The sequence below is a fragment of the Carcharodon carcharias genome, chromosome 2 (assembly GCF_017639515.1).
Source record: "Carcharodon carcharias isolate sCarCar2 chromosome 2, sCarCar2.pri, whole genome shotgun sequence".
In the NCBI taxonomy this organism is placed as follows: Eukaryota; Metazoa; Chordata; class Chondrichthyes; order Lamniformes; family Lamnidae; genus Carcharodon; species Carcharodon carcharias.
In genome coordinates, this window is record NC_054468.1 from 54,539,173 (window position 1) to 54,564,693 (window position 25,521).

Sequence of the window (25,521 nt, forward strand, 5' to 3'; positions counted from 1 at the left end):
CTAACCCCCCCGCCCCTGCCAGCATTCCGTAGGGACCGTTCCCTCCATGACACCCTGGTCCTCTCCTCCGTTGCCCCCAAATGCTCATTTCCTTCCCACTGCACCTTCCCATGGAATGGCAGAAGGTGCAACACCCGCCCCTATACCTCCTCCGTCCTCACTGTCCAAGGCCCCAAACACTCCTTTCAGGTGAAGCAGTGCTTCACATGTAACTCCTTCAATTTGGTCTACTGTATTCGCTTCTCCCAATGTGGTCTCCTGTACCTTAGGGAGACTAAATGCAGACTGAGTGACTGCTTTGTGGAACACCTTTGCTCAGTCTGCAAGCATGACCCAGACCTCCCTGTCACTTGCCATTTCAACACACTATCTTGTTCTCATTCTCTCTTGTTCTCATGCTCATATGCCTGTCCTTGGCCTGCTGCAATGTTCCAGTGAAGCCCAACACAAACTGGAGGAACAGCACCTCATCTTCCGATTATGCACTTCCGGAATTACCATTGAGTTCAACAACTTCAGACCATGAGCTCTCTTCTGCATCTTGACCCCTTTTTTAAATCCAATTTTTAAAAAATATATACATATATCCTTTTTCCCCAACCCCCCTCCCCCCACAAGGCCAACTGTCACTTGTGTCTATGTTGTGATCTCAGAGCGCTGACCTTTATTCTGCTATTAACACATTCTGCTATCTTACCTTTATGCCACTATCAGCACCTTCTTTAGTCTTAGCACTCCCTTTGCCTTGTGTCCATGACATATTTTGTCAATTTCTCCTGATCTCCCACCTATCCTGACCCTCTATTTTGCTCCACCTGCTCCATCCCCTCTCAAACAATATAAAATTCATCACATTTCTCCTTCGCTTTAACTCTGAAGAAGAGTCATATGGACTTGAAATGTTAACTCTGTTTCTCTCACCACAATTGCTGCCAGACCTGCCGAGTTTTTGCAGCATTCTCGTTTTGTATTTCAGATTTCCAGCATCTGCAGTATTTTGCTTTTAACCAACAGTACAGTGTTCGATCCCTGTTCTGGCTAAGCTAGACTTGGGGTCTGCCTTCTTGCCCTGTAGTAAAATCATGGTGTATGTCATGTTTCAGTGATCTTTGAATAACTGAGAATGCTATCTGCCGAAGAAGAACCATATTCAACTGAAGCCAAACATATAAACATTTTAAATAGAATAGTTTGGAAACACTCAAGTCAGGCAATAATGTGGAGATAACTGTCCAGGTATTTTGAGTATAGACCTTTCCTCAGAACTTCAGCCCATACCCGAAATCCTTGTCTGTTCTCTCTTGGAGTGCTGCCTGATTTGCTAACTGTTTCCAACATATGATGATTTTTGCTTCATATTCCCAGCATCTGAAAGCATGTTTTTTTTGCTCAGGTAAACATTCCAACTAAAATAATTTTCGACTTGGATAAAACAGCGAGAGTTCGGGGGATAACACATGGAGAGTAAAATTCTAACCAAGCACACAGAAAGTAAGAATTTATAATTTGTGAATAAGGGCAAAGAATTTCTACTTTCTACTAATCTCCGGTTTATTGTTAATAGTGCAAGAGTAAGGTTAAAGTAGGTAAAAGTAACTAAAGTTTAAGCAAAAAATGCTTTAAAAGTTTAATGTTAAGGCATGGCAGGACAGTTCAGCTAAGTAGAATGCACGCCCTGCAGCATGTGGAGAGTCGTGGACACTTTTGTGACCCAGACGATACCATGTGAAGGAAGTGTCACTGGCTGCACAAGCTTGAGCTCCGCGTTTCAGAGCTTGAGTGGCGACTGGAGTCACTGAGGTGCATCCATGAGGCAGAGAACCAAGGACCTCCATGAGGCAGAGAGGTGGCCACACTAACAGGCTATGGGCAAGCAGGCAGATAGGGAATAGGTGACTGCCAGGCAGTCCAAGAGAAACAGGCAGGTAGTGCAGGAGCCCCCAGAGCTCTTGCCCCCTAAACGGTTGTCCATTCGGTGAGGGTGATGGATCCTTGGAGGAGTACAGCAAGAGCCATGCCTCTGGCACCAAGGTTGGCCCAGCTGTACAGGAGAGGGGAGAAGAAGGGCAGTACTGATAGGGGATACTTTAGTTAGGGGAGCAGGCATTTCTGTGGCTGTCAAGGTGACTCCTCGATGGTTTGTTGCCTCTCTGGTGTTAGGGTCAAAGATGTCACAGAACGGCTACAGGACATTCTTGTTGGGGAGGGCGAACAGCCAGAGGTTGTGGTCCACGTTGGTACTAATGACATAGGTAGGAAGGGGGATGTGGTCCTGCAATCAGAATTTAGGGAGCTAGGTAGAAAATTAGCAAGCAAGACCTCTAAGGTAGTAATCTCCCGATTGTTCCCAGTGTCACATGCAAGTGAGTACACATAAATAGGAAGATAAGACAGATGAATGCGTGGCTGGAAAAGTGGTGCAGGAGAGAGGTCTTTAGATTCCTGGGACACTGGGACTGACTCTGGGGAGATGGCACCTGTACAAGCCAGACAGGTTGCATCTGAACAGAGCTGGGACTGAGTTCCTTGTGGGTTATTTTGCTAGTGCTGTTGGGGAGGGTTTAAACTAACTCAGCAGGGGTGTGGGAACCAGGAGAGAATATTAGAAAGTAATACCAGGGCGCACGGAATGTTGGGAGAGGCAGAAAGCACTAAAATAGAGAATAGTAAGTTAATAGATGGAGTCAGAGTAATGGGGCAAGTAATGAAGTCTAAATCAGGGTTACACTGCATGTATGTGAATGCATGGAATATAGTTAATAAAATTGAGGAGTTACAGCCACATATTATCTTTGTGGGATAATGATGTTGTGGCGATAAGAGAGACCTGGCTTAAGGAAGGGCAGGTCTGGGTGTTAAATATTCCTGGTTACAAAGTGTTCAGAAAAGATAGGAAAGGGGGGAAAAAAGGAGGAAGGGTGGTGGTATTGGTTAAGGAGAGTATTGCTGTCCTGGAGAGAGAGAGGATGGTGGTATTGGTTAAGGAGAGTATTGCTGTACTGGAGAGAGAGAAGATGTGTCAGAGGATTCAAGGACCAAATCGATTTGGCCAGAGCTAAGGAATAATTGCTTGGTGTAATGTATAGATCACCAGCTAGTGGGAAGGATATAGAGGAACAAATCTGCAAGGAAATTACAGACAGGTGTAAACATCGTAGAATAGTTATAATGGGAGACTTTACCCATATATAGACTGAGATAGTGGTAGTGTAAGGGCAGTGAGGGACAAGTGTTCCTAGATTGTGTTCAGGAGAATTTCCTACAGCTGTATGTGTCCAGTCCAACAGGAAAGGAGGCACTGGTAGACCTGGTTCTTGGGAATGAGGTGGGCCAAGTAGATCAAATGACAGTGGGGGAACATTTAGGGGACAGTGATCATTGTATCATACAGTTTAGGATGATGGTGGAAAATAACATTGGTCAATCCAGAGTAAGAATAATCAACTGCCAGAGAGCAGACTTCACTGGGCAAGAACAAACCGGGCCAGATAGACAGGAATGAAAGGTTGGCGGGAAAAACAGTAGCTGAACAATGGGCTACCTTCAGAGAGGAGATGGTATGGGCACAATCGAGTATGTTCCCTCAAAAGGGAAGGGTAGGGCAAACAAATCCAGAGCTCTCTGGATGACAAAGGAGATAGAAATTAAGTTAAAGAAGAAAATATGTGCTTATGACACGTGTCAGGTAGCAAATACAGTTGAGAACCAAGCTGAATACAGAAGGTTCAGAAGGGATATGAAAAAGCAAATACAAGAAGCAAAGAGGGATTATGAAAAAAGTCTGGCAGCTAACATAAAAGGAAATCCCAATCTATTCTATAAGCACATCAATAGTAAAAGGGTGGTAAAAGGAGGAGTAGGGCCAATTAGGGACCATAAAGGGGATTTACACATAAAAGGCATGGCTGAGGTGTTAAATTAATACTTTGCATCTGTCTTTACCTACGAGGTAGATGCTGCCCAGGCCATGGTGACAGAGAAGGAAACTCAGTTACTAGAAGGGTTTAAAATTGATAAGGAGGAGATATTGGATAAGCTGTCATTACTTAAAGTTGATAAGGCACCCGGGCCAGATGAGATGCATCCAAGAATATTGAAGAAAGTGAGAGTGAAAATTGCAGAGGCACTGGCAATAATCTTTCAATTCGGGGGAGCAGAGAGGAACAGAACTTCTTCAAGGAGGTAGGCATTTCTTGAAGAGCAGTGGCAGTCAATTAAACACAGAGATAAAAACAAAAAAACTGCGGATGCTGGAAATCCAAAACAAAAACACAATTTCTCCTTCAACTCCTCTCACTTCCTCCAAATAAAAGGTGTGGCTATGGGTACCCGCATGGGCCCCAGCTATGCCTGTCTCTTTATGGGGTATGTGGAACATTCCTTGTTGCAGTCCTACTCCGGCCCCCTTCCACAACTCTTTCTCCGGTACATCGATGATTATTTCGGTGCTGCTTCATGCTCTCGTCAGGACTTGGAAAAATTTATTAATTTTGCTTCCAATCTCCACCCCTCCATCATTTTCACGTGGTCCATCTCTGACACTTCCCTTCCCTTCCTTGACCTCTCTGTCTCAATCTCTGGTGATAGACTGTCCACCAATATCCATTACAAACCCACCGACACCCACAGCTATCTCGACTACAGCTCCTCACACCCCACTTCCTGTAAGGACTCCATCCCATTCTCTCAGTTCCTTCGCCTCCGTCGCATCTGTTCCGATGATGCTACATTCAAAAACAGTTCCTCTGACATGTCCTCCTTCTTCCTTAACCGAGGTTTTCCACCCACGGTCGTTGACAGGGCCCTCAACCGTGTCCGGCCCATCTCCCGCGCATCCGCCCTCACTCCTTCTCCTCCCTCCCAGAAACATGATAGGGTCCCCCTTGTCCTCACTTATCACCCCACCAGCCTCCGCATTCAAAGGATCATCCTCCGCCATTTCCGCCAACTCCAGCATGATGCCACTACCAAACACATCTTCCCTTCACCCCCCTTATCGGCATTCCGTAGGGATCGCTCCCTCCGGGACACCCTGGTCCACTCCTCCATCACCCCCTACTCCTCAACCCCCTCCTATGGCACAACCCCTTGCCCACGCAAAAGATGCAACACCTGCCCCTTCACTTCCTCTCTCCTCACCGTCCAAGGACCCAAACACTCCTTTCAAGTGAAGCAGCATTTCACTTGCATTTCCCCCAACTTAGTCTACTGCATTCGTTGCTCCCAATGTGGTCTCCTCTACATTGGAGAGACCAAACGTAAACTGGGCGACCGCTTTGCAGAACACCTGCGGTCTGTCCGCAAGAATGACCCAAACCTCCCTGTCGCTTGCCATTTTAACACTCCACCCTGCTCTCTTGCCCACATGTCTGTCCTTGGCTTGCTGCATTGTTCCAGTGAAGCCCAACGCAAACTGGAGGAACAACACCTCATCTTCCGACTAGGGACTTTACAGCCTTCCGGACTGAATATTGAATTCAACAACTTTAGGTCGTGAGTCCCCTCCCCCATCCCCACCCCCTTTCTGTTTCCCCCTTCTCTTTTTTTTTTTCCCAATAAATTATAAAGATTTTCCTTTTCCCACCTATTTCCATTATATAAAATAAAAAAAAAAAAAACCACTAGAGCTATACCTTGAGTGCCCTACCATCCATTCTTAATTAGCACATTCGTTTAGATAATATCACCAACTTTATCTTTAACACCTATGTGTTCTATTGTACTATTGTTGTTGACATCTTTTGATGATCTGCTTCTATCACTGCTTGTTTGTCGCTACAACCACACCAACCCCCCTCCACCTCTCTGTCTCTCTATCTCTCCGCCCCCCACACACACACCTTAAACCAGCTTATATTTCAGCTCTTTCCTGGACTCGAACTCAAGTTCTGTCGAAGGGTCATGAGGACTCGAAACGTCAACTCTTTTCTTCTCCATAAAATAAAGGATACTATTTTAAAGGGTGTGCAGAAGCAGAGAGAGACCTGGGTGTATATGTACATAAGTCATTAAAAGTCATGAAAAGGTAGAGAGAGCTGTTTCTAAAGCATACAGTATTCTAGGCTTCATTAATAGGGGCATATAGTATAAGAGCATGGAGATTATCGGCGGAGCTTATATAAGATACTAGTTAGCCCTCAGCTGGAGTATTGTGTACAGTTCTGGGCACTATAGGAAGGATGTGAACGCAATGGAGAGAATGCAGAAGAGGTTGATCAGAATGATTCCAGGGATGAGAAACTTCAGCTATGAGGATAGATTGGTGAACTTGGGACTGTTTTCCTTGGAGTGGAGAAGGCTAAGAGAAGACTTGGTAGAAGTTTTCAAAATCATGAGTCTGGACAGATTAGATAGGGAGAAACTGTTCCCGCTTGTAAACGGATCGCGAACTAGAGGGCACAGTTCTAAAGTGTTTTGCAAAAGAAGCAAATGCGAGATGAGGAAAAACTTTTTCACACAGCAAGTATTTAGGGTATGGAATGCACTGCCTGGAAATGTGGTGGAGGCAGGTTCAATTGAGGCATTTGAGAGGGCATTGGGTGATTATCTAAATAGAAACAACGTGCAGGGTTACGGGAAAAAGGCAGGAGATTGGCACTAAGTTAAAATATTCAGAGAGCTGGTGCAGACATGGTGGGCCAAATGGCCTCCTTCTGCACTGTAATAATTGTGATTCTGTGATTTTACTTTGCTTTATCCAACATTTCTTTTTTCTCTTCTTCTATTTTACTTTAACTTGAGATCTAACTTATGAACACCACTCCAATTATTACATATCTTTTGACAATTTTTATTAAGTTTAATACAACGTATTTTACCTCATCTATCAATTCTACCTCTAATTTCAGAGAATATAACACCATTGACAGTCCGTTGATTTTAATGCACTAACTTTGGTAAGTCACTGAGTGTTGGTGTTACAATCAAGAAAGCATAATCTGAAATCTGTTTTTTTAAAAATGGCCTTCAAATAGCTGAAAACAATTTCCATCATTTTTATCAGCTAGAAGAGTCAGAAATCTAAAGATTGAATATGCTTCTAATAGATACAGTATGATTTAATATTTGAAACACATTTTAGGCTTCAAACATCTTTGTCACTGTACCAGAGATCAAACATTTCTCAGAGAAGATAACTTGTCACCTAGGAATTAAAATTCCAAAAGATCCACAGTTTATTGGAATCCAAATGTGTAATGGACAGACGAGATCCAGAATTCCTTGCATGCTGAACACTTCACTGTCAGTTCTGCTGCCTTGATCAGATGCAGAGCAGTAGCCAGGCATTTTTCCAACCACCAGGGAGGTAAAACTGGAGAGTGTCAAGCTGAACTGCACTTGTACACCTGCTAATGCTCTATTATAGAGCCAGAGCTATAGGAAGAAGGGAAGAGCGAGTCGGGAGGAAACAACTAATTAACTGTCTACTAGAATACAGATTCCCTCTGTAAATATATCAGAGGCAAATAATGCAGAAAATAAAAACATTTTGGATGTTTCCCTGCGCTAAGTTGGACAAGTGGTAAGAGTTTGCCAGCAGTAGTAAATCTATTTATATGACTACAAATTTTTCATGGCCTTTACCTCAATTTGGAGGCTGATTTTCCTGAACCTTGCTCCCAGGAAACAGATTTTTTCCCCCAGGTGCAATGGTCAGGAAAACAGGGTAGAGACTTGTTTCCCTTAGCTTCAGTCCATAACATAAAATGGACTGAAGCTAAGGGAAACGTTATCCTAGGAATTCTGCAGCTTTTTTAGAAATTCTTTAATGGGATGTTGCTGTTGCTGGCAATATTTGTTGCCCATCCCTAAATGTCCTTGAGAAGGTAAAGGTGAGCCAGCTTCCAGGACTGCTGCAGCCATGTTGTGCAGGTACACCCACAGTTCTGTTAGGAAGGGAGTTCCAAGATTTTGATCCAGTCGGTCAGAGTTGAACCTATGCCTGCAGTAGGTGCAAGCATGGCCTGAATTTTTGCGCCCAGGTCAGGAGCACAGAATCGGGACATTTCCCAGCTCCGCAAATTCAACCCAGGAGAAAGTGCCCCAGCGGTTGGGATTTTTGTTCCAGGTTGGGTTCTCTGGGAGTCAGTCCAGGTGATCCTGGAACAAGTGTGGAGGCGGGCTGGGCGGAAGGTTGCCCTTGTGCATCAGCACTCTGTCAAAGATTTTAAAGCATTAAAACAAAAAACAGACCTCCAGTCCTTGCCCCTCACAGCCCCACACATTCTCCATGTCCCATCCATGCAATATCATGCCACCTCATGCTCTCTACCTGGTTCTTCATACCCTCCATGCCAACCTAAGCCCTTCCACACAGCCCTCCATGCCACCTATGCTCTTCCACCCAACCCTCATGGCCCTTCATAGCCTCTGTGCCAATTTAATGCCAACCAATCCCCACCACCCTTTGCATCTACCATGCCAATTCACTCAGTATCCACCTTGGGCAGACCTCAACAGCCATGCTGAGATTAAATAAAATAAAGGTCTGTGTCTATCGCAGACTTAAACACTCATTCTTGAAAACCTATTTACTACATTTACATTCCTTCAACTATACTATAAGAACAAACATTTAATTCAAGTGCTTAATCCCTTATAAAAACAGGTGTTGTAATTCATAGACCCATTTTAAAGATTCTATAACCACTTGGAGCTGTCAAACAAACTGTGAAATGGAAGGCACCCTGCTGTGAACATGGAAGGTTGTGAAATCAGTCATGCAGCACAAATCCAGTAATGTTAGCCCTTAGGCTATCAAAGGGAGGACCCACAATCCATGATTAACGAAAGAAGTTAAGGAAAAAGCATATAACTGTGCAAAAGTGAGTGGCAGATCAGATTATTGGCCAGAATATAAAGAACAGCTGAGAATGACTAAAATGTTCATCAGGAGAAAAAAATTAAAATATGAGAGGAAGTTAGCTAGAAACATAAAAATGGATAGCAAGGGTTTCTACAGGTATTTAAAAATAAAAAGTGTAAGTAAAGTGAGTGTTGGCCCTCTAGAGATTGAGAACGGGGAGTTAATAGTAGATCATAAGGAAATAGTAGATGTAATCAACAAATATTTTGCCTCTGTCTTCACTATAGAGGATACAAAATACATTCGAGTAATAGCTGTAAATCAGGAGATTTACAGGAGGAGAGGAACTGAGTGAAATTGCAATCACTAGGGAAGTGGTACTTAGCAAATGTAGAAACATAGAAAATAGACGCAGGAGTAGGTCATTCAGCTGTTCAAGCCTGCTCTGCCAGTCAGCAGGTTCTTGGCAGATCCTCTATCTCAATGCTGTATTCCTGTACTCTCCCCATATCCCTTAATGCCTTTAGAGTCCAGAAATCTATCTATTTCCTTCTTAAATGTATTCAGTGACTTGGCCACTATTACCATTTAAATAATACTCAGCCTTCTGTGGTAGAGAATTCCATAGGTTCACCACCCTCTTGAGTGAAGACGTTTCTCCTCATCTCAGTCCTATCCCGTCTCTTGAGACTCTGACCCCTTGTTCTAGACCCCCTAGCCAGAGGAAATATTATCGCTGCATCCAGTCTGCCATCCCTGTCAAAACTTTATATGTTTCAATGACACCTCCTCTCATCTCCTAAGCCTAGTTGGCGTAATCTCTCCTCATATGGAAATCCTGCCGTTCCAGGAATCAGTCTGGTGAACCTTCGCTGCACTCCCTCTAAGACAAGTATATCCTTTCTTAGGTAAGGAGACCAAAACTGCACACACGATTCCAGGTGTGGCCTCACCAAGGCCCTGTACAGCTGCAGTAAGACATCCTTGCTCCTGTACTCAAGTCCACTCGCATTGAAGGCCAACATACCATTTGCCTTAATTGCTTGTTGGAACTGCATGCTTGCTTTCAGTGATTGGTGTACAAGGCTCAGGCCCCTTTGTACATCAACATTTCCCAATCTCCCAATCTATCACCATTTAAATAACACTCTGCCATTCTGTTTTTCATACCAAAATGGATAACTCCACACTTATCCACATTATACCGCATCTGCCATGTATTTGCCCACTCACTCAACCTGTTTAAATTGCCTTGAAGCCTCTTAACGCCCTCTTCATTGCTCACCTTCCCACCAAGTTTCATATCGTCAGCAAACTTGGAAATGTTATATTTAGTTCCCTCATCCAAATCATTGATATTTATTATAAATAGCTGGGGCCCAAGCACTGATCCCTCCTGTACCCTACTAGTCACCATCTGCCACTCTAAAAAAGACCAATTTATTCCCACTCTGTTTCCTGCCTGCTAACCAATTCTCAATCCATGCCAATATATTACCCCTAATCCCATGTGCTTTAATTTTACAGACTAACCTCTTATGTGGAACTTTATCAAAAGCCTTCTGAAAATCCAAGTACACCACACTCAATGGTTCTCCCATATCTATTCTGCTAGTTATATCCTCAAAGTATTCCAGTGGGTTTGTCAAACATGATTTCCCTTTCATAAATCCATGTTGACTTTGTCTAATTCCGTTGATATTTTCTAAGTGTCCTTTTATCACATCGTTTATAATAGACTGTAGCATTTTCCTTACTACTGAGGTTAGGCTAACTGGTCTGTAATTTGCTGTTTTCTACCTCCCTCCTTTTTAAAATAGTGGGGTTACATTTGCCACCCTCCAATCTGCAGGGACTGTTCCAGAATCTACAGAATTTTGGAAGATGACAACCAATGCATCCACTATTTTCATGGCTACCTCCTTTAGTACCCTGGGATGTAACTGATGGAACTGCAGGCTGACAAGTCTCAGATCCTGATGGACTTCATCCTAGGATCTTAAAAGAGGTGGCTAACATGGCAGTAGATGCTTTGGTGTTTTTTTTCCAAAATTCGCTAGATTCTGGAAAGGTTCCATCAGACTGGTGTTATGACAATGATGTGTTCCAGGTGGACCAAATCCACAAAGGAAGCTTGGTCACGCTGCCACAACCGTTTTGCAATTTGTATTTATTACGAGAAATGTGTGCACTGAATTCAGAAGTAATGAGTCCACCAAGACCTTTAGAGGTTTTAAAAATTTAGTTAAAATATTTATTCACAAAATAAAAGATTTTCAAGCACATACATAAGACTACAATTACTTAATACAATAACAACTCCTAAAATTCCTAATTAACCTGACTTCCAGTTGCATACCCACTTTAAGACAACAGTCAAAAGTAGATTTTAGATTGAAAGAAAAAACCAAGTTAACATGGTACCCACTTGACAGTGGAATTACAAGTGGCTTTCTCCAACTTTTGTTACTGGACATGACAGATCTAAGCACAAATGGCTGGAGGCTGCTTCAAGGTTATTTCACACACTCCAGTTAGATCTTACATGGCCCCCAACATTACCTTTCACTCTCCTTATATATGTTTCTCTCTTTTTAATATGTAAATTCCATTGTTCCATATATCTTTAGAACTGTACCCTTCCCATAATATAAAAACTTTAATGTTGCCAATATTGTCAGTAACCATTGGGAAAAATAAACACACTCCTTAGCTTTGCTTATCTGGCTAGTTGTAAACATATTATCACGACTCACTGGCTGTGTGCTGTAATATCAAGCCCCACTGTTCCCCAAGCTGTGACAAATGTGAAACATTTGATCAAACCACCAGATTGCCCCAATTCTACCAAACTGTTTGATTTAGGTTAACAGAATACAGGCACCAGGTCTGTAAACTTAATAAGCAAATAGCTGTTTTATTGATCAAGCTGTCACTAACCAGTGGCAAAAGCAAGAAATTGAATTCATGATTTCTAATTCTTTCACTTTAACTCTACCCCCTTCTTATATCCCCATACAAACACATACAAGGCACATAAGACATGCAAAAACATGGATTTTATGGGTGGGATAAAACAGTTCAATAGCACCAATTCCAGAGTACAGGATTCGATGGGTTGATTTTGATTGATGTCTTTCAAATTCCTTTCCATTGCTGATGACAGGAGTTGGTCTTTCAGCACTTTCAGTATTTAGTTCACTAGTTGAGCACCTGCCTTTCAATGTCTGTGATTTTTTTCCCCTTTGCCTCTTCACAGGGTTTTTCAGAGAGAGATTAGGTTATAGATGTATGAGGAGAAAAAAAAAACAAGCTAACTATTACTGTGGAATTATTGGAATCTTCCACACACAGGAAAAAGAGGTTTTAGGTCTTGTTCCTTTCAGGCTTGGAGCTATTCTGCTCTGCTCGCTCTCAAAACCTGGTCACCTGGTCAGGAGCCAATTAAAATGCTGCTGTCAGGCAGCTCCCTGGGTCCAGGACTCCTTTCTGGCACCATCCTCTCTTTCATGGCACACTCTGTTCCAGGACTGCAACATTGTATATGTCTCTCATCCTGTTCCAGTAGACATGTCTTTCAACCTGCAGCCATTGTAACTCTAATCCACAGTCCGACAGGGGAAAAAAAGATATGTTCTTTATAACAGTCTAACAGAAATAAAAAGATATGTTCTTTGCAATACTAACAACCCTATGAAATCCAAACAACCCCTTCACTTATCTAAAAATGCAAATTCCCTTCACATCTTACATGCTAAGACAGCATCCGCGTTTACTCATTAGCATTTCAAGTACATTTCTAAACCTAGCTTCTTTTGATCGTTTTAAGCCTGCAGTCTAGCTGACTCCAAACGTAATTAAATCATACAGACAGAACCATCTACACTCACACTCATAAACCTACTTCACAACAAACCAGAAACATATTAGGAAAGTTATTATACTTTAGTAACACTGGAAAGTAGCAAACAGAGAGCGAATGCAGAATCCTGAGGTGCAGAGGGATCTAGGTGTTCTAGTGCATAAATTACAAAGTTAGTACGCAGGTATAGCTAGTAATTAAGAAGGCTAATGGAATGTTTTCCTTTATTACGAGAGGAATTGAACATAAAAATAAGAATGTTATGCTTCAGTTATACAGGGCATTGATGAAACCACATCTCGAATAGTATGTGCAGTTTTGGGCTTCTTATTTAAGAAAGGATGTAAATGTACTGGAGACTGTTCAGAGGAGGTTTACTAGATTGATACCTGGAATGAGCGGGTTGTCTTATTAAGATAGGTTGGACAGACTAGGCTTGTTTCCACTGGAGTTTAGAAGAGTGAGGGGTGAGTTAATTAAAGTGTATAATATCCTGAATGGTCTTGACAAGGTGGACTTGGAAAGGATGTTTCCTCTTCTCCTTTCTCTTCCCAGAACTAGGGGGACACTGTTTTAAAATTAGGGATTGCCCTTTTAAGACAGAGATGAGAAATTTTTTCTAAGGGTCATGTGACTTTGGAACTCTGCCTCAGGAGGCGGTGGAGACAGGTCATTGAATATTTTTAAGGTGGAGCTGGATGGATTCTTGTTAGGTAAGAGAATCAAAAGTTATTGGGGATAGGTGGGAATATGGAATACAAAACACAAACAAAATCCAAGATCTTAATGAATTGCAGAGCAGGCTCGAGGAGCTGAATGGCCTACTTCTGCCCCTGTTAGTATTTCTGGCACTCAGGACAAATGCAAGAATGCCAAAATTCAAATGATCATAACAATGTATTGACCTCCAGGTGAAAAGAGTGCTGATTGGTTGTTATTCTGACTCTGATTGGCCAAGATGTTGCCATGGAGGTCTGAAAGTTACAACCTTTGGCTCATTTGCAGGTTTGCACAGTACACAGTGAACAGTGATCTGATCAGGCTAGCCATTGTGCCACAGGATAGTTTTGATGCACTCAGAAACAGAGTCAAGTGTGCAAAGCAAGCAAATGGCTATGGGCCCTATTTACAAGATTGCTGACAAGGCCAAACTTATAGTGCTTGGACCTATGTGAATGCCAGCATGTATATTGGCCACTGAAGGTAGGCTTGCAGTACACAGTGGAGAAACTACTTAGTGGATTTTTCAACTAGCATGTTGAACTAGACTACTCCATTTCAAAAGCTACACTTACAACCAACATAAGATAACCAGTCAAACTCAGTACGTGGCTCATTTACATTTGTTTGGGGAGAACAGGTCCCTTCTAGCAAGAGGAATATGTTCAAGTCTTGTCTGAGTTCCCTAGGAGCTTGGGGAGCCTATAGTTCCCCATTCCCCTTTGCTTTCGCCATGGCAATGCCTCGGCCAATCAGAGTTGGCTTACCAACCAATCAGTGTCCCTTTTTTCCTGTAGTATAAATTGTTGTGATTGTTTGAAATTTGGCATTCTTGCATTTGCAAGATAAAGCTTTGGCAACGTGTCTCTTTTCAGAAATATTCAAGTTCTGTACTACCGAGCGAATTTCCTATTGCCTAATTCCTATTTGTGGTCATTCATTGTTGGGAAATTGCATTATGGATCTGACTTGCATCCCTGTACGGTAAGTGTGCCTGCATTATCCAGGTATATGTTGGTCACAGGATAGGAGGAGCTGTATGGATTTTTGGTGGGGACATCATCCTGCCAGTCCTGCTTTCTCTCACTGGATTTTTGCATCAGGAGTAACAACTCGGTGAAACCAAATACTTCCTCCATCACCCAGCTTGCCTGATCCTTGTACTTAAAAAAAGGAATTTCAGGGCTCGTATTCATAACAGTTTATGTGTAAGTAAAACATCTTTAAGGTTTGATTGAACTAACATACTTCATTCATGCACAAATATAACAAACACACTTTGACCTTGTTAAACATGTAGCTGGAGTCCTAGGAAATGTGATTAGATTAAGATTTAAATAAATAAAATTTCAATTCAGAGCCTAATTAATTATTAACTGAAGAATTAGTAAATCAATAGTTTTAATAGAAGATTTCTACCTTCATAGAAATGTAACTGGAATTGTTAAAAAACCACTGCTCTTTCTGAATGAGGTTTGATCATCTGATCATCTTTCATATGCTAGGGAAAATTTTTATTCGAGTTCTGACTGTAATGGATGTGAGTTTAGATATTTGTATTTTACTGCTATCTTCCTTACTTTCTATTTTCGTTACTTAGAATTGAAAGGGAACAATTGGCTGACCTTTTATCTGCATCCTTGTGTAATGTTGTCAAACAGTTTCATAGCTTTGAGGTTACACAACACATTGGTGAACTTTCCTCTATATTCAGCAATGGTCAGCTGATTTTGTGGCAGCTAAACAATTGCATAGGGACTGAATGCCTCATGTTTGAGCATTCCGTCACCCGTTGAGGAAGGAAACATTTGGGATTGGCCACACATTTAATGTATGTTTGTAGTATAATGTTCCTTATGAGTGGCACAGCACAAACTGTTGAATATAAACATTGTCCCAAGTACTTACAGCAAGATCGTTCACTATTGAAAGAAAAATTGTTGAATGAAAACAAAATAAACTTGAGCAGTATTAAGAAGTCACTTTCCCTCTGTGTGGCAAATACATCTCAAACAATACCTTACATTATAAACCTGAACAACACAAGATGGTGGTTTTGTTTTGTGACTAATGTGTGCCTGAGTTCCCAAACAAAACTAAAGTGTTTTTTTTAAACATGTGTATCACTTAAACAACTGTTCAATAGAATAGAGTAAAATTTCTATAAAAGGATGCCTGCAAAAAGCAGACATTGGTTGAGAGACCCTTTATTATATTAGATACAATTAATTATAATAGACGCATCTGGAAACTATGGACGCTCGCAAATTACGACAGACAACCTTCAATGCACCAAAAAAAGGCATTGATCTCTTTACCCAGAGAAACAACTCTATCTCTGGGTTTAAATGCTTCTTTTTGAGTATGCATTCACGGGAAGTTGGCATTGCTGGCAAGGACAGCGTTTATTGACCATCTGTAATTGCCCTTGAGAGGGTATGGTGAACCACATTCTTGAATCGCTGCTGTTCATGCCATTACACCCACAATGTTGTTAGGGAGTTCTAGGATTTTGACCCAGTGACAGTGAAGGAAAGATGATGCAGTTCCAAGTCAGAATGGTGAGTGGCCTGTGAGGAACTTGAGGTCGTGGTGTTCCCATGCATCTACTGCCCTTGTCCTTCTAGCTGGTAAAGTTGTGGGTTTAGAAGGTGTTGTTGAAGGAGCCTTGGTGAGTTGCTGTAGTGCACAGCTGTCACTTTATGTTGGTGGTGGTGGTGGGAAATAATGTTTAAGGTGGTGGATGGGATGCCAGTCAAGTGAGATGGGTTGCCCTGGATGGTGTCAAGCTTTTTGTGTTGTTGGAGCTGCACTCATCCAGGCAAGTGGAGAGTATTCAATCATGTTCCTGACTTGTGCCATGCAGATGGTGGACAGGCTTTGGGAGTCAGGAGATGAGTTACTGTCTGCAGAGTTCACAGCCTATGATCTGCTATAGTAGCCACAGTTTTTATATAGCTCGTTCAGTTCAGTTTCTTGTAACACCCAGGATGTGTTAGTGGGGGATTCAGCGATTGTAGTGCCATTGAATGTCATGGGAAGATGGTTAGATTCTCTCTTGTTGGAGACTTTTGTGGCGTGAATGTTCCTTGCCACTTATCAGTCTCAGCCTGACATTGTCCAGGTCTTGCTGCATATGGGACATGACTTCAGAATCTCAGGAGTGGCATATGGTGCTGAACATTGTGAAATCATCAGCAAACATCCTCACTTCTGACTTAATGTTGGAGGGACAGTCATTAATGAAGCAGCTGAAGATGATTGGACCTAGGAGACTACCCAGAGGAATTCCTGCAGTGATGTCCTGGGACTAAGATTGTTGACCTCCAACAACCACAACCACTTTCCTTTTGTGCTAGGTATGACTCCAACCAGTGGAGAGTTTCCCCCGATTCCCATTGACTTCAGTTTTGCTTGGGCTCCTTGATGCCACACTCCATCAAATGCTTCCTTGATATCAAGGGCAGTTACTCTCGCATCACCTCTTGAATTCAGCTCTTTCATCCATGTTTGCATCAAGGTTGTAATGAGATCAGGAGTTGAGTGGCCTTAGCAGAAATGAAACTGAACGTCAGTGAGCAGCTTATTCCTGAGTAAGTGCCGCTTGACAGCACTGTCGACGACACCTTCCATCACTTTACTGATGATCAAGAGTAGACTGATGGAGCGGTAATTAACCGGGTTGACTTGTCTTACATTTTGTGGATGAGACACACCTGGAAAATTTTCTGCATTACTGGTTAGAGGCAAGTGTTGTAGGGTACCGAAACAGCTTGGCTATGGGCGTAGCTAGCTCTGGAGCACAAGTCTTCGCTACTGTTGTCAGAATGTTGTCAGGGCCAATAGCTTTTGCAGTATCCAGTAACTTCAGCCATTTCTTGGTATCACATGAATTGAATCCAGTTAGCTGAAGACTGGCATCTGTGATACTGGGGACCTTGGGGTGGGGGGAGGCCAAGTTGGATCATCTACCCAGCAGTTCTAGCTGAAGATGTTTGCAAATGCTTCAGCCTTGTCTTTTGCACTGACGTGCTTGTACAACTCTATCCCAGGGCTAGAGGCTGTGGATGCTAGATCGAGAACTCCCCTTTCCATAAAAACCTGAAACTGCACTGGAATGATCAGTGCTCTCTCAAAGTCAGGTATGGGTCTCCAGGAACTTTTCAATGATCACTATGTAAATCAAGACATTAAATTTACCAGTGCTGTGTTCCCTTGCTCTGTGACATCACTTGACCAGCACCTCAGAGAGCTGTAACCATGTGGAGTGGAAGAACCAAGCAGGAAGGGAGGAGGAAGGTTATTATACTAAGGGCTATTACAGCTTGAGATCCTTCACTACATGTGGTTATTGAAATAGAGACTAATATTTAATATGAAAGAGAAAGGGTTAAATATCTGAAAAAGAAGAATATAAAAGGATCTGATGGTTACAGCAAAGATTGCCAGCAGCAGGGAGTAGCTGACTCTCCCCTCCAGAGTTGTAGTGTTTGGTTTCCTCTCTTCACCTGCTTATGTGTGACTTCCTGCTATTGGAACTTTTTGCATAACAGTGCAGGATGCCAATGGTGCAGATTCCAAAATCAGAACATCCTTCCCTCAGTGTAAAGGGACCTCCCTTCCCTCAGTGTAAAAGGGCCTTAGGATGGTAATGAACTGAGAAATTTCAACAAACAGAATGAACTGAAATCCCATCCCATTGGTAGGGATCCAGAATTAGGCATAATCCCAGGTGAGAGCAAGAATAAGAAGGAATGCTGCGAGAGATCCAGTCAATCCTGGAATATGTACAAATAAAAGACCATTTTGAAATTCAAGTTCTTTAGGTGTCTGGAATTGATAGGTTTCACAATATGTAACTTAACCTTCTCTAGCTGTAGTATTCCAAAACAAAGCTTTTCGCTTTGAACTCATCAGGATACATGCAAATGATCACAACAATTTATAGTAAAAGCAATATGTTTGAGCCTTGCACCCTTTTCAAATTCCCAGGAAGCATGGGAAGCCTATAGTTCCCCGTTGTTTTCTCCATGACAACACCTTGGCCAATCAGAGTAGATTTGCCAGCCAGTCATCACCCCTTTTACTCCTGTAGTATAAATTGTTGTGATCGTTTGAAATTTCGCATTGTTGCATTTGTCCTAATGATTGCAAGACAAAAAGCTTCAGCAACGTGTTTTTCTTTTCAGCAATATTAAAGTTCTGTACTACCAATTGACGGTTTATTCCATACCAGGTCAGTGTAAGATCAGTATTAACCTCTGCAAAAAGCAATTAGTATTTGAATACTGTATTATCTGTATAACTAGGCAAAGTGTGGGAAGGGGAGATCAAATAGCATTTTTTTTTTGGTGTGTGTTAATGTTTTTGTAATAACAATTATATTGTTACAAAAGTTTTAGGAGGATATAATAACTAGCTAACTATTTTGGGTTGACCCATCAATGAATTTTACTTACCAAATCTAATTTCCAGTTGCATTATAGGTTACTTATAAAATACATTTTCCCTATAACTCACTATAAATTATAGGACATTTATCTGTGGTACACTATGTTAAAACACTAATGAGTTATAGCACAGAATGTTGGAACTTGAGTTTTCTCCTGTAGTTCTCCACATGGTGAGTTTCTGGATCATCTCTGCACAGCTGTTGGGAAATGCATGGGTAATGCTGGGAAGATGGAGACAATTCTAGCTTGTCTTGCTCTGTAAAATTGACTTTTAGGAATTAGTTCAAAATATAATTGGCTAAAACCTAGAAATTGGTGACTTGACATCCTTTCAAAGGATGCTTTGAGATTGTTTTAAAAAAAAGTTAACGTACTTTCAGACAATCTATCAGACTTTCTCTTTCACTTCCTATTGGATAGATTGTTATCCATTTATAGATTACTCATATTACATGTTATACACCTAGCTTAGTGTCACATTTTCAGTTTTGAAAATATCATGCATGCATAAATGCATGTTATAGTTACATTTAATAGGTTAGTATGCTTACAAAATGGCACCAAATCATAATTAAACAGATAGGGAATGAACCACATGGAATCCTGTTTCATTTTACAGTTCTCCTCAGGTTCTTTTATCATAAAATAATGGATGAATGAGAGAACTCCCATGGAAATCCACTACCATTATTTTTGGCAATAAAATGCCACTAGAAAGTGCTTGAAACAATGCTTGTAAGTTTTCAGTTGCTCTGGCATAGCTCCTCCCACAGCTCCTGAAGGAAACTAGGCCAAAACCCAAAGCACTATGGCATGGCCGTGACTTAGGTGATAATGTCTTCATCTGCTCCAAACATGGTTATCAGCATAAAGCTGCAACAGTGATACCCCGCAGAGTGTAAGTTTTCAAGCTGCAGAACTTCATTGGGTAGTGGAGATGCATCTGGTGAGACCTGCACTGGAAGTAGTGGGGTCCACGTTGGGGACTGTATCATTGTGTTCTGAATCCCTAAACATCTAGAATATGATGTTTATTTTGTATTTCTTTTTAAATGGTCCCTCAGTTTAACTATTTACTTTATAATGGACACTGAGCCAAATCAGAGACCTGTTGGGAGGCTATTAAACAAGTAAAATTTTATGTATTGACCTGTGAACAAATCTTCCTCAGATTCCAATGTTTATTAAAATCAAGATTGGTACTTATCCTCATATTGTAAGCAGGCCAGATTAAAGTTATAAATATCCTTCCTCACATTGCTGTGGGGTGAAGAAAAACAAGGTGATTTCAGGCATTTGAATTATAAAGAAATAACTAAGTTTTCCACATAGTTTACATAACCATTTCAGCCTTTCCGTCTAGATTCTGACAAAAAAAACTTACAATTTGTATTAGGGACATTCCTGTTGAAACAAAGTCCGTACATTTAATGAATTATTGTGAAGTAGCTGCATAATCCCAGTACTGAATTTATATTTGTAATAATTTTATGTATAGCTGGTTGGTTTATAAAAAATATCTAGTTCTAAGTGAAGTTTTAGATTTTTTGACCTCACAAATAAATGAGGCACGGAAAGATTAAATTTGGCTACAATTAATATATTCCATTATATTTGTTTCCCCAGTGTCATCTGGTGCAGCAGTTGGGACTCGGTCACCACCTGAAGGCTCTGAATTTTGTTATCACAATGTTTGAAATGCTTGCTCCTCAATCAAGTGAAATGGTTGAAGTGACAGACACATCATTTGATGGAGTGCAAGTCAGAGTGTTTGAACCCAAGAATGTTGATGGTGAACTAAAGCGAAGCATTATTTACATACATGGTGGAGGTTGGGCTTTAGGAAGTGCAAGTAAGTGAAGTGCAAATAGAAATTGTGAATTTCTTAACCTTCCTGTTAAATGCCTATGACAAATTTTTTCATTTAATTTAGTATAGCTGCTGGAGTTTAAAGACAAGTAGAGACAGAAGCCTATTTGCTCTAAGTATGCCTTTACAAAGTAAACCTTGAAGAATATATTCCCAATTTTGCACTGATGCAGAGTCTCATTGTAGAGGTAAGGGTTTATTCTAATAGCTACTGGGCATGTCCGTAAGGAACTATGCCACAATGATGTCATTCACAGAGATGAGATGAGCGTGAGACATCTCTGAGAGTAGATCCAGCTATATCTTGGTCTTATTTTTAGACTTTGTAAATAGTTAGCATGTAAATAAATATTTTGAACAAAAGACCACTGTTTTCAACAAGATCTCTTCTAGAGTAAGAAGCCAACAAATCTCGAGATAAAGCCACAATAACAGATGGTGACAGCAGTGACTACACCCGCAGGGGAACAGTAGAAAACGGCAGCAAAAGTCTCAAATGAAACCCAGCAACACTGCAGAGCAGTGAGTGAAGGACTCAAATAATGAGGGCAGCCCAGCGACTAGCGAGACGAACAGCGCCAAAAAAGCCAACCTCGAACCAGGGTGAGAAATGGCTACTTCTTTGCCTTTCCCAGAATCCTTTCAAAATCTAGAGGCTCCAGACAGGCTGAGCAATGGCAAAATTGGTGAAGGCGCTTTACCCGGTACTGCAACGCCTCTGCTCTCGCAAGTAAAGAGAACAAAGATCAAGTTAGCACTTTGTTATACACTGTTGGGAGCAATGACAGATGATATATTGGCCAGATAGGGGGTGAACGAAGAGACAGCTTCCTATGAGGATGTTATTGGAGCCATTGACTTCTATTTCAGTCATCTTAAAAATATTGTGATAGGGTGAAATTTAATCAACACGGTCAAAAACAGAGTGAAGGGATTGACTCATTCATCAACAAATTGTGCTGCTTAACTGAAAGTTGAGAGTATGAAACACCTAAAAGACGACCTAATCAAAGAAAGAATGGTCCTTAGTGATTTAGATGAGAATCTCTCTGACTTCTTACAATCTCGGGAAGATTTAAATTTAAGCAAAGCTGTACAACTGGTCAGACATGCCAAAGAACAGATGCAGAATCGGGCTTTTATCAGAGATGCGAAGGAAATTTCCCAAGAATAGCCCAGTGAAGTCATTCAATTGTTTGGTTGTAAAGTTGAAAGTATAGCAAGGCAGCAACCAGAGAAACACCCTGAAGAGGTGCCAATCGCCATTTTCCAATGTCTCCACTATGGCAGGAAGGTCCACAGGCCCACCGTGAGGGGAAACGGTGGTGTAGTGGTAATGGCACTGGACTAGTAATCAGAGGCCCAGGCTAATGCTCTGACGACATGGATTCACATCCCACCATGGCAGTTGGTGGAATTTAAATTCAATTATTAAATCTGGAATTGAAAGCCAGTCTCAGTAATGGTGACCATGAAACTATTATTGATTGTCATAAAAAGCCATCTAGTTCACTAATGCCCTTTAGGGAAGACGATCTGCCATCTTTACCTGGTATGACCTACATGTAACTCCAGACCCCACAGTAATGTGGTTGACTCTTAACTGCCCTCTGAAGTGGCCCAGGAAGCCACTCAGTTCAAGGGCAAATAGGGAGGGGCAATAAATGCTGGCCTTGCCAGCAATGCCCGTATCCCATGAAAGAATAAAAAAAGTGGGGAAAAATGCCCTACCTGAATTGTGTAGTGCCATGGATGTGGCAAGTTGAGCCATATTAAGATGGTCTGCCGTTCCAGGAAATTTGTATTTACAAGACAGAAGGAGAAATCTGTTAAAGAAACCTCAATTCAAGAAACTTAAGTTGACTCAGAATGCGGTGAATCAGTCTTCATAGACAAAACTCCATGCCTGTGACCACAAGAGGACATTGTAGATCTTTCATTTAATCTTCAAGGAGAAGCTAGATGAAGTGGGAGACAGGTGCACCAAGGATGAAAGTGAAGTTGACAAAGCTGCAAGGTGACATTCTAAACCTTGATTTGCTCTTCCAGGAAAGATTGAAAGAGAATGATAACCAAGATGCCATTGATGTTGATGACTTATCGCAGGAGGAGATCCTGAACCTTGCTTTACTTTTTGAAGAAGGCATATGTTCTGATGAAGTCCAGAGATGTCCAGATTACTGAAGAGCTCACACCAAGGAGAGTGTGCAAGCTGAACCACTACCTACAGACTTCAAAAATTCCTACAGTATTAGCAGAACATACATTATTTTTTCTTCAGAGTATTCTTCGTCCTTCCCTTCATCCATCTGATTTGTTCATGGATGAGGTATTACATAATACTTTATTCATTGCAGCAGTAAAATTTTGTAGACCCTCTACAGCTGTACAAATTTTCACAGGAATTGAATGAGCTTCGTTCTTTCAAGCAAGAGCAGCCACCAGTCCAACTTTTCCCCAAAATACTAAGAGGAAGGGAAAGAAAATAGAGAAAAAAAGAAAAATCTCTGTTCATTGCCTTTATACTGTGGACCAGAAGCAGAAATCTCTGTCTGAGGAGGTCATTGTCTTCCAAGGAGAAGATTCTGGAGAGCACACGTCCTCAAAGAGAGCCAAGAGCACAGTCAGAGATTGACGCCATCAGCACAAGAGACTTTGGGGGGTGGTGGTGGGAGGTGTAGGAGAATGCATGTATAAGTATGGGGATAAAGACTCCAGGGAAGGTATAAAGGGTTATCCCCAATGATAGCTCCTTACGCATATGCTCAGTAGCTATGTCACTCATTGAGAGGAGATGAGTGTGAAGCATCTCGCAGAGTAGCTCCATCTGTGTCTTGGTTTACTTAACCTTTGAAAATAGCATGTCTTTTGTTCAAAACATTTATTTACCATTGCTTCCAGCAAGATCTCTCCTAGAGTAAGAACCCAATGAATCCCGAGATAAACCCGCAATAACAAACTCACCAGCATTGAATGTGATCAAGAATTGTGTTATGCAGTTCTGTATGCCTAATGTACTGCAAAATACATTTTAGAAGATAGACAGCTTTCATTCGAGCCTGTCTATTGCTGAATTGATGTTAGCAGTTCATTGACTGGCCCCTCTCCCTGTGCCATCCAAACCCACACTGTACTTTCTTCACATAAGTGGGAGTGAATGTATGACTGATCTGGACTGTAGAATTCAGGTTCTAAATGTGTATAATGGTTTGGAATGTTGGTTACAAAATTTAATTGCAATCTTATTGTCCTCGTTCTGTATTATCATTCATGTGTTCATTCTTGGTGCAGTGGAGGATGTTTTGTTTTCCACTCTAAAGCTTATAGTTGCCATTTATTTTCCTATGGTAGCCTCGTGGATTTATTAAATGTATAAATTCAAGGGAACAAAATGGCCAGGAATAATACATCTCAAAATTTGTTATATCCCAAAATTTCATTAATCTCATGTAGCTTGTAAAGCATGTTAGTCAACAAATTTTTTTACATGAACTTGGTTGTTCATGGATCCCTTCATTCCAACCCCTTAATGCAAAGGCCTGACTTGAACTGGGAAATAGTGTGTCAAACTTGTATCCGGAGCAGGTTTCCTCTGGATACAAATAGAAAAAATATATTTTATAGGCATCAATGCTCTTACGCTCAGAAATCTGCCTCAAACTCTTCATCCATTTCCAGAACAAAGCAGGGCTATGGGGTTGATCAACAGGGTCCCTGTTATTTCAGCTTTGACACTGGTATTCTAAAGTAGGCAGAGGGACCTTGGAACTCAGTAGAACAGGAATCATTCAACTATTGATGGAGCATGGCCATGTGCACAGGTTCCAACAACTAAAACAAAGTTTTGAACTAAAGAAAACATTTCCACAGGTTGCTCAGTGATTGCCTCTCCCTCCTGCTTCAGGTCTCTGAGGCTTGCTGTAGCATCTGTCTCAGAAAGCCAAAGCCTTATTGGCCTCCATCAACCCTTAATAAGCATTGACCAGAAAATTTGGCCAGCTTCATTAAAACACACCTGACTGCAAAGAATGCTGTTTTTTGTCTTGTTTATTCAGAAATGCGATCATATGACCACCTTTGTCGGAAGATGGCAAAAGATATGAATGCTGTTCTTGTCTCCATTGAGTGAGTAACTGCAAACTAACAGTGTTATTCTCTTGTTTGATGCATGTTTAGGATAATTTTGTAGGTCGGTTGCAGAAAACTCAGGGTTGGTTAATTGGGTATCAGTTATCTTGAATAATGTATACTATCAAAATCAGAATTAAAAGTTACTTTGTGATTAGGTTCCATCTGGTTTCTACTTCAGTATTTTCACCCTCATGGAAGGGAATCTGTTTACTCTAACAACTGTAATTTTTTTCATTTTGTAGCCAAAAATGAAACAATGCTAAGAGGTTTACTTGTGGCTAGATGCAACACTGCATTGATAAGATTTATTTGCACTTGAACTGTCTGATCAAGGATTGACTTGTGAGCCTTGGCCCTTTGTTCTTGGCTGTATGCCACTTCTGGTTCAGGAAACCAACAGACAGATGTTGAGTTTTCATTTCAAAAAGAACTTACTTATCAATGCTAAAGGATTTTGAGGGAGAATTTCCATATGATTTTTGGTATATTGTCAGTGAGTATTGGGGCAAGTAATATTAATTCTTTAAAGACCTCTGGTTAGGCCACAGCAAGAACAGGAAATCCTGATCAAAGCATAACTGACACCTGCACTACTCAACGCAGACCAATTTAAATTAACTGTCAAGCATTGTTTGAAATTTAACTGTCAGTCACCATCAGCAGTGCATTCTCCATGGCAA

At 41.3% G+C, this 25,521-nt stretch overlaps 1 protein-coding gene across 2 annotated transcripts in view; it reads left to right on the forward strand.

Annotated features, from left to right (window-relative positions):
* Positions 1-25,521, forward strand: part of LOC121269132 (neutral cholesterol ester hydrolase 1-like) — a 42,181-nt gene that overhangs the window by 11,463 nt on the left and 5,197 nt on the right. Inside the window, exons 2-5 of one of the 2 annotated variants that reach the window (XM_041173631.1) lie at positions 1,394-1,491; positions 6,849-6,896; positions 20,468-20,693; positions 24,766-24,835. In XM_041173631.1, coding sequence (XP_041029565.1) covers positions 20,531-20,693; positions 24,766-24,835 — 233 coding nt within the window. In that variant the 5' untranslated portion in view covers positions 1,394-1,491; positions 6,849-6,896; positions 20,468-20,530. The remainder of the gene's footprint in view (positions 1-1,393; positions 1,492-6,848; positions 6,897-20,467; positions 20,694-24,765; positions 24,836-25,521) is intronic. The other variant, XM_041173621.1, reaches the window with a different exon arrangement.